Source organism: Vipera ursinii, assembly GCF_947247035.1.
Source record: "Vipera ursinii genome assembly, chromosome: 8".
NCBI lineage: Eukaryota > Metazoa > Chordata > Lepidosauria > Squamata > Viperidae > Vipera > Vipera ursinii.
In genome coordinates, this window is record NC_139519.1 from 17,010,747 (window position 1) to 17,020,826 (window position 10,080).

The window sequence follows — 10,080 nt, forward strand, 5'->3', positions numbered from 1 at the left end:
AATCGTAGGCTCTCTGCAGCTTGAGAGAAGTGGAAAACAAAGCACAGGTTAACCCCAGTTCTGTATGGCCCACCCAGGAATCACCTGAACTGCCTCTTTCATGATTCTGGGATCATCTGCCAAAAGGAAATGACTTCTTAAGGTGGTTCATGAGTAGTCAAATGTCCCATATTAAACAAGATTTCCACCTGGCCCCCTCCTCCCCCAAACCCATTTCCTGTCTAAACCAGAGACATTGCTTAGACAAGAAATGGTTTTGGGGGGACTGGTGAAAACCTTGTTTAACATGGGGCATTTGACTACTCTTGAAACATCTTCTTTCTCAGGAAAACAACAGTTAAGAGCAAGCAGCCCGATTTCCCACTATTGAAACCATTCATTCATATGGATACATGAATACGTCCTGAATGGGCACTAATGTTCAGCATGAAGGATGTTCATGTTGGTTGTATAAAATCCCTGCAGGACCCTTCCACAGAAAATCAGTTTGTGGAAGGTCATCACAGCCCTATGTCCATGTCACAGGATCATCCCTTGTGTGGCCTTCTGGTTCCGCTGTTTCTGCCCCACTGATTTGGAGACGGCTTGTGTCAGATGTTCTATCAGGATATTATCTCCCCTGTAAGACTAAGCACATGTCTTATTAAAAGCTAAACGTGTCAGCTAACAGAAGTTCTATTCAAAAAAGAGCTCAAACTCATACAGTCAGAAGTAAGCACTGGGGAGGTCATTAAAGTGGGTGGCAACCATGCCAGATAAACATATTTGTGAAATGTTATTAATCAGCCTGGCTTGTTGATTTTGAATGCCTGTGCTGTTTAATGGGTTATTAAACCAGATTGTTCCTTTATTTGAAGATAAATAATACAAAAAAAATATGCTACTTCTCTTTCTCTCCAACGAACATTTATTTGTATTCCATCAATACATTTTTATTGACCCCAGAAGTATAGATAAATAGATTCTCTTTGAGGTGCTATGATGAGCTTCCACATTTCAAAATCTATCCCTGAACCACCAAGTTCTTTGCTTGTATTGGAATTGGAAGATCAGAGAGATTTCACAGAATAACAGAATCGGAAGGGACCTTGGAGGTCTTCTAGAGTCCAACAGTAGGAGACCTATACCATTTTAGACAAATGGTTGTCCAGTCCCTTCTTAAAATCCTCCAGTGTTGGAGCAATTTCTAAAAGGCAAGCTGTTCCACTGGTTGACGGTTCTTACTGTAAGGAAATTTCTCCTTAGTTCTAGGTTGCTTCAGTTTCCATCCATTGCTTCTTACAGCACTGATGATGTTACCTAGTTTGGGTAATGAAACATCTGCAAGAAAACAAGCAAGCTCAGAGAGAACCAAGGACCCCACAGTTCTCCTCCTCCTCCTCCTCCTCCCTGCAAACCACACTCCTTACTAGCACTGATGATGTTACCCAGTTAGGGTAATGAAACATCTGCAAGAAAACAAGCTCAGAGAGCACCAAGGACCCCACAGTTCTCCTCCTCCCCCTCCTCCTCCCCCTCCTCCTCCTCCTCCTCCCTGCAAACCACACTCCTTACTAGCATTGATGATGTTACCCAGTTAGGGTAATGAAATGTCTGCAAGAAAACAAGCAGGCTCAGAGAGCACCAAGGACCCTTCCTTTCAACCCTGAGCTACAAACATTCTCTTTATTGGCAACCATGGTTAGCCAAGAAGTTCCCAGGTAGGGTATGAAATGAGTGGGACCATGGCTGTTCCAGTACCTTTGCTCCCAATTGCATCTTGCCCCTAAGAGAGAAAAACGCAAGGACTTAGTCTCAAACTCGGAATTGTTACGTTAGGAGGGAAAAGCGGAAGCAATGATTTTAACATTAGCAACTCTCTTCATGCTGCTTTCGGGGATGACTTGTTGGTGTCTCTTCAGAAGGACATTCTTCCTCTCTGCTAGTCCTCCTCTTGCATTGCCAATGAATACTCCGGGGGGGGGGGGCTCCAGGTAGCCTTTACTCTGCTGACCTCAAAGGACTGTCCTGCTCAGGTCTCCATCCTTGGAACCCCTCCAACTTGGAATTTCATACTCTGACCTGTTAATATTCCTTGAGACTTGCCTTCTGGCTCACCTCATCAGATTTGCTAGTAGCAACGCCCGCTTTCTGTTGCTTACCAGACAAATCACATTGGCGGGTGGCCTTTATGTTATGGACTATCTCCAAGGAAACAAGTAGCACATCTTTACTTTTTGCTAAAATAAGATTTTAAAATTCAGGGAGGGAGGGAGGGAGGAAAAGGAAGGAAGGAAGGAAGGAAGGATGGAAGGAAGGAAGGAAGGAAGGAAGGAAGGAAGGAAGGAAGGAAGGAAGGAAGGAAGTGTTGTGATTCAGGGTCAGCCTGTGGGTTCGGCAGTTGGGTCGGACGACTCAGAGGAGGAGGGGGGTGTTGGAGAGCTTGCTGAGAATAATATTGAGGCTCCACAGAGCCCTCAGCCAGGCCCCTCCCATCTGGTCATGACGCAGACCCAGCTGTGTGAGCCTGACAGCGTGGATGAAGATGACCCACAGCTGGCCCTGTTCAAGGCCACCCGACGCAGGAGGCAGTCAATCAGGAGTAAACAGAGGAAGGCAATGGGGCACCCGGGAAGGAGGCAGAGAGAAGCCACGCCCCGAACTGTTTAAAAGGGGAATGCATGGGAGGGCTGGTTTGCTGAAGGCAACCATTTGAGTAGCTCCTGTTTCATGGTTCGTGTTTGCTCTCTTTGCTCTGTTTGCTCTGTTTTATGTTTTTATGTTAATAAATTTGGCAGGCTTAGTTCCAGCCTCTTGTCTTCTTGTAAAAGGGGTTGTCCGTGCCTTTTCTGCAGGGCCGGTAGCAGGCTGGTACAGAACAGGAAGGAAGGAAGGAAGGAAGGAAGGAAGGAAGGAAGGAAGGAAGGAAGGAAGGAAGGAAGGAAGGAAGGAAGGAAAGTTCCCACCTACCCACTTCCATTTTGCCTGGAAAAATCTATAGAAATAAGAGCCCATCAGTTTCAGAGAGAACCAAACAGGAATAGTAGATTGCCGTTTATACTAGTATTTTCCCTTGTCCCAAAGTCACCTGGTTTTCCCTATCTGTACGTTCCAAGCAGGCTGGACCCCAATTCTTGGCATCCCCTCGCAGCATAGAACAAAGTTTTCTAGACATATTTCCCTTCATTCTGCAAAGGTAGACAATAATGCCGAGGGTCATTTTTTTGCTGTCATTAAGAAGGAGAAATGTGTCATTGGGTTTCTTTTGTGAATAGGAAAAGGGAAGGTAGTTTTTGCTGTGGTTTGTTAGATGTAAATTCCACCTTTCCTCCATGAGCTCAAAGCTCTGTGCGTAGCTTCTCCTCCTCCTCCTCCTCCTCCTCCTCCTCCTCCTCCTCCTCCTCCTAATATTTCCTCACAACAGAAGTCTTGTGGGTTGCGGAAGGCGGACTGACCTGAAGCCGCCCAGACAGTTTCTATGGATAACAGTGAACTTGAACTCGGCCCTAATCCAGCACATCAACCATTCTGTCGTTCTGCCTTTTAGTGTTAAGTGTCCCCTCTTCCCAGATGAGTTGATGACCTGCAGCTCCTGGCCTCCATTAGCTAATGGCAGAATGTCTTGGACCATAACATGAAGCACAGAGGGCTTTGAGGACTTCACACTTCAGGTTGGCTGGCTCCTGATTTATCCAACCAGAAGGCGAGCACTTGTTCTTCAGCCCCATAACTCCAGCCCATTAGTCGGTGGACTGAAGATCCTGTTGGCTTGCCTCTCAAATAAATTGAACAGCTTGGTCCTTCTAGAAATATTCTTCTGGATCTCTGGCCTGAATGCCCTCGGGATGGTGGGCCTGGAGAGGGTTAGTGGTCTCCGTTTCTTGTAGAGCGGTCCTAACTTCCATGGCTAACAATAGATCCGTGATTGCAACTACGGGGAACCGATAGCAAAGAGGGAGGCCCCTGGGAAAAAATCTTGGCATCTTATCGAGCGAGACAGAAGGCCAGCTTCCTGTTGTTATCCCAGGCGGTTTCCTAGGTTTTGTTTCCCCAAAGCCTTTGGTGGAAATGACTGGACCTGTTGCCAAAGGGCAGTTTCTGTAATGGGTTGTGTGTGTGTCCGTGTTTGTGTGTGTGTGTGTGTGTGCTGGGGGCTGGACTCCCATTATCGCCAGTGTCCTGCTTCCGGCATCTTGAAGTCAGGCCTTGGAAGACAGGAAATTTCTTTCTCCTGATGGCAGGTGGTGCATCCTTTGTAAGGAGCCCGAAGGGGCCAAAAAATACATCTTGACTGTTAGCAACATATAGCATTTTTGCTTTCTTACAAAGGGGTGTGTGTGTGTGTGTGTGTGTGTGTGTGTGTGTGTACGTGTGTGTGTGTACGTGTGCATGCATCTGCCTTTCTAAAGACAAAATGTATTTGAATACTTTCCATCCTGTTTGCAAAGAAATTTCATCCTGTTTCATTTAATGGAGATGCAAAGCAAAAAAAAAACACAAAAACATAAATGACCCGTCCTTTGGGAAGGAATTCCAAGGAAGCCGGTGCATTAAAATCCATTCAAAAAATCAGTTTCCGGTCCTTGAATGTGACGCTTCTCACTGAACAAACTACATTTCTGATGCTAATCAAGGTTGCTGTCCTAGTATTTGGAAGGATTTAGGCAAGTAGCAAGTCACAGGCCAAGTCTTAAGGATGTATGATGATTCTCTGGACCTCTGGGCAATTTTGTTTCCTCTCTGACATCTTGGGTATTATTGTGTCAGGAAAATGCAGAGCGTTTTCAGAGCATCTGATTCCACTTGATTTTCTTGCCCTGAAACTGTGAGATTCCACTTGGGCCAGTCACTTTTCAAGAATGGTTAACTTTCCTCTGAAATGCTCATTGGGGCTGAGATGCTTAATAATTACAAATTTCAAAGAAGGAGATCCAAAGCTCAAAAGAGAGTAATTTGTAAGCTAATTTGTTGTATCAAAACCTACCTTCCAATTTCCCCCAAGTTTCCCTTTTTCTTATTCATTCCAGGCACCCTTTGGAATTTCTAGGTGGGGGTTGCTCTTTAAAGGTTATTTTATTATGCTATTTTTCTGAGAGTTGGACAGAGGTGCCAACTTTAAAGAGCAACAATCTTGCTTCTCACCCAAGAAGCTTCTTCCGTCCTTCACTACTGAAGGAAGCTTTTGGGATGAGAAGCCAAATATTTCCAACAAAAACAAAAAACAAAGTCCAGTTGCCTTTTGGAAAAGCATCTTTGGGACAACCATGACTTGGATGATTGAGACTCTCCATAGACACATAATCTCTATAGGTTAACCATTCCAACGATATACAGATATTGCCATCTCTCTCTCTCTCTCTCTCTCTCTCTCTCTCTCTCTCTCTCTCTGTGTGTGTGTGTGTGTGTCTGTGTGTGTGTCTGTGTGTGTGTCTGTGTGTGTGTCTCTGTGTTAATACAGTGTATATTTAAATGAAATCTAGGTAGCTTCAAAATCATTATTTTGAGAACTAGTTTCTATGGCAATGTAAAATAATTTCTGATCATCTTCCCTATGGCATTCCTTGAAGAACATTGGTGCATTCTACCAGGGAAGTTGTAAGCCATCAGGGATCTGATCAAACAACAGATGACAAGATCCTCCCAGGCTTTATTAGGTTATTTTATAACTCGGGAGACCAATCCTACATCCCACACCTGGGAATTTGCTCCACTTCAGAAGAATGAAACCCTTTTGTGTTTCTGTGCGCACATATTTTCAAGGAACCAAAAGAAAGGGGAATTTAAAAAACATTTCAATGAGAAGTGGAAATCACAGGACGGGTGAACAAAATGAGATAGCTCCAGGAAAGGCTCAAGTGAGCACGAAACCCTAAAAGAGACAATTTCAAGAGGCAGTTTCTGTACGATGCTTTTCACAGAAAGTCAACATATATGCTGATTCAAGACATTTTTCTTCACTCAAGGAGGCTTCCAGAGAAACGAGAGAGAACGACAGTCCTTGCCAGCAGGTTTACAGCCTAAAAAAATTTAATATACAAGGAAATATGTAGAATGACTACATAAACGTAGTTCAGGAGGCAAGGAGGCTGGTGGCTCTGCTCTTCCAGCAGACTCTGACCTCATCAAGCAACATCATCTCCTCCTCATGTTGCTCGGGAGAATGATCTGCCCCAAACCCTTTCCTAGGAAAAAGGAGGAATCCCAGTTATTCATCTTTTCTGACCTCTTCACTGTCCTGGTGTTCCAAGGGACCCCCGAAATGAAATAGATTAGCAATACTTTTTTCTCCAGACTTGAGAACAGGCGGAGGGCACATCTCACAAGGACAATTTTATTCACTGAAGAGGAAAAACCATGACATTATGAACTCAATTCCATCATTAAGAAGAGACTAGACATTCACCTGTCTGAGACGGTATAGGTTCTCCTGCTTGAGCAGGGGGCTTGACTAGAAGACCTCCATGGTCCCTTCCAGCTCTGTTCTGTTCTGTTGTGTCCCATATTCTGTTCTGTTCCATTCCATATCCCATATTCCATATTCCATATTCCTATTCTATTCTATTCTATTCTATTCTATTCTATTCTATTCTATTCTATTCTATTCTATTCTATTCTATTCTATTCCCTGTTTCCAAGGGTAGTTTTGGGGTGAGGATCACAGCTGCAAAACATCCCATCATGTGTTTATTAACCAAAAATCCTCCAATATTGTAATTGATTTGGAAACTATTTCATGGGAAGAGCAGATCCACATTGTGACTGCCCACAAGCGCTCTCAATGCCCCCCAAGGTCGAATACTTACAATCTTGAATTGTAACCTGTCCTCTTTTTTTCTTCTTTCTACAGTGACTTGACTTACAATCACTTGTTTAGCCACTGTATGAAGTTACAGCAGCAGTAGAAAAAGTGACTTACAATCATTTTTCACACTTACGACCATTACAGCACACACACACAGTAACACAATCAAAATACCCACTGCTTGGCAAACTAGTTCATATTGATGATGGCTGCTGTGTCCTGGGATCAGGTGGATCCCCTTTTGTGACCTTCCGACAATCAAAGTCAATGGGGAAGCCAAAGTCACTTAACCACCAGGTCACTAACTTAACCACTGCAGTGATTCACTTAGCAACTGTGACAAAAAAAGCTGGTAAAATGGGGCAAACCTCACTTAACAACTGTCTTGCTTAGCCATAGAAATTTTGGGTTCTGTGGTGGTCATAAGTCAAGGACTACCTGTACGGAGCATCCTGCCAGAGGATGGGTATCAGATGTCTTTGCTATAGAAAGGGGTGATCTAAAATGCTTTTACAATTTGAGTTTTCAGTGCTCTGAATTCAGAGAGAAATTGCCCTCTTCTGGCATGCATATTCCTTTAAAAAAAAAATCATGTTCCCAAAATAGAAATACTGATGAGAGAGGCTAGCAGCTTTTCCAAGTGTGATTAAGTTGGTTTTTTGTTGTTGTTGTTGTTTTTTAAAAAAGCCAGTCTCTCGTGATGAGTATTTGAAGATGGTAGCCATTCAGTGGTTAGTTGAACATGCCGAGTTGAGTTTAATGGTTGCTTTTGAGAATGGTTTTCCTCAAGGCCTAGATAGGAAGTCAGAGGGGGGCCCGAATGATTTAGCTTCGGTGGTGTATTTCCATCAGAAAGAGGGTAAGATTCCACTGAGGGAAAAAATGCTGGCAATTTGCTAGCAATAGTAAAAGTCTCCACCTCTTCCCAGGGAACAATCTGGATGGGGGAGCTAGGGAGTTGATGGAAATAGTGGTGGGAAGTTCAGAGGTCACGTCAAATAAAGCAACATGATGCATCTAGTGTCGAAATCCTTAGCAACAAGATTGTTAGGTTAAAAACCTATCGCTGTGTGCAGTGGTAGGATTCAAATATGGAAACAACAGCTTCTCTGTGTGGATGCCGCTTCCGGAAGTCCATTCTGGGCCTGGGCAACAAAAAATTAGCTCCCGGTTTGGCCGAAGTGGTGCAAACCGACTGAATCCCACCACTGGGTGTGTGGCTCTTGGAATGGATACTGGTTTGTTTTCTTGTTAAATATCCTGAGGAAAGATTCTTAGACTCATCTGCCTCTCACTGGCTTAATTTCACAGTTCAGACTTCATCGTTTGCCTTAATGTTAGGTGTCATTTGGAATTAGTGGGAAGCATCTTGCAAAGACTCCTTTGAGCCCCAGTGCTTTGTGTATGGACCTAGTGAGATCCTGAGGTGGCCATGACAGGAACAGATTTCAAGGAAGTCTATTCATTTTCGTTGTATAAAAACACCCATGCAAAGCAACAATCAAAAAGCAGACCAGAAGAAAACATTCTAGTTCAGTGTTTCTCAACCTGGAGTGGTTTCTGAGGTGGGGACATCAATTCCCAGAATTCCCCAGCCAACCCACTGTCCCAAATAGAAGTACTTCCTCTAAGGGGATGCTCTAAATTCTCTGCACCCTAAGCAGCATCCCAGTTTTGTCTTGTCTGAACACATTTAGGTTACACGTAGTTTTCTCAGTGAAAACTGCCTGTAGGTATTTCTTTCCCTGGGATGATTTCAGACAATACTTCATAACATGTCCATACTCCCTACTGTGTTACTGTAGTCCTCGACATACAGCCACATTTAAGCTGAAAATTTATGTCGCTAAGTTTTGCCCCATTTTACACGTTTGTTAAGTAAATCACTGCAGTTGTTCAATTAGTAACATGGTTGTTAAATGAATCTGGCTTCCACATTGTCTTTGCTTGTCAGAAGGTCGCAAAAGGGGGATCACATCACACACACACACACACACACACACACACACACACACACCGGGACACTGCAATCATCATAGATGTGAGTCAGTTGCCAAGCGTCTGAATTTGGATCGCTTGAGCATTAGGATGCTGCAATGGTCTTAAGTGTGAAAAATGGTCACCGGTCACTTTTTTGAGTGCTATTGTAACTTCAAAACAGCCACCAAGCGAACTGTTGTAAGTCGAGGACTATCTGTAACCAGCCCTTCTCTTGCTTTTTGCCTTGCAGGACTGTCTTCTGCTGTCTTGGAAGTGGAAGTTGGACAAACGTCAGTGATGGTGATCCAAGGACAGCAGGCCATACTTCCCGTCTCGTACACATCCACCAGTGTCAGCGTGCCCTTTGTTACCTGGCACCGGGAAAGGCCCGGGGAACGTCTGCAGGTATGGTCTCACTTTGCCAAGACTGGGGGGAAAAATCCAAGGTCTGTTCTAGTCTAGGGAGATGCTCAGCCATTTGGTTTGTCCCAAAGATGCTTTTTTACGAGTCAACTGGACTTTCTTGTTTTTCTTTGAAGACGTTTCTCTTCTCATCCAAGAAGCTTCTTCAGCTCTGACTGGATGGTGGGGAATGGAAGGATTTATTCTCCTTGCAGACAGCTGGTCAAAAAAGAAAAGAAAGAATGCAAGCCACCAGCTGTCTGCAAGGAGTATAAATCCTTCCATTCCCCCACCATCCAGTCAGAGCTGACGAAGCTTCTTGGATGAGAAGCGAAACGTCTTCAAGGAAAAAAAAGAAAGTCCAACTGCCTCGTGAAAAAGCATCTTTGGGGGAATGTCTGCTCTTTTTTTTCCTAGAAATGGGCAACCGATAGGCTCCTAAAAACAGTTTGAATGTTGAGTAGAGTTTAACAACCCAGTTGACTGATCAATAGCCCAGCACTACAGATAAGAAGTAAAGGTAGTGATTTGAAGGCTCCGTCTGTCCAAAAGAGGCATTTGTACATTTCTTGAATGGATTGGTTTGAGTTATATGTAATAAAATTCCACAATAAGCATGACCTCTTTCTTTCCTTTTTTTTAATTGAAAAGTTTTACAATACATTTTTTTAACAAAACAAAACCCCTCCCAACCCCCTCCCCTCTCCCCAACCCTCCCCAACACCTCCCTCCCTTCCCCCTCCCCCCTCCCCGACTTCCCAGAGCTAAATACAGGGTATAGAAATACAAACAATCATAATGCAAACAACAATAAACTATTAAATCTATCGCCCTTTAACTCTTATAAAATAACTACAAGCAATATAAATATCACATCAATACTTATTCAAATGCTAGATGAAACTTTTTAGTCCCAT

The 10,080-nt window shown here is 43.7% G+C and overlaps 2 protein-coding genes across 2 annotated transcripts in view; both read left to right on the forward strand.

Moving 5' to 3' along the window:
• MSANTD2 (Myb/SANT DNA binding domain containing 2) overlaps positions 1–10,080 on the forward strand; it is a gene marked incomplete at its 5' end in the record, with an annotated part of 74,448 nt that overhangs the window by 58,243 nt on the left and 6,125 nt on the right. Inside the window, one exon of the transcript XR_014493197.1 lies at positions 9,012–9,166. The remainder of the gene's footprint in view (positions 1–9,011; positions 9,167–10,080) is intronic.
• ESAM (endothelial cell adhesion molecule) overlaps positions 9,059–10,080 on the forward strand; it is a gene marked incomplete at both ends in the record, with an annotated part of 12,983 nt that continues 11,961 nt past the window's right edge. Inside the window, one exon of the mRNA XM_083368891.1 lies at positions 9,059–9,166. Coding sequence (XP_083225017.1) covers positions 9,059–9,166 — 108 coding nt within the window. The remainder of the gene's footprint in view (positions 9,167–10,080) is intronic.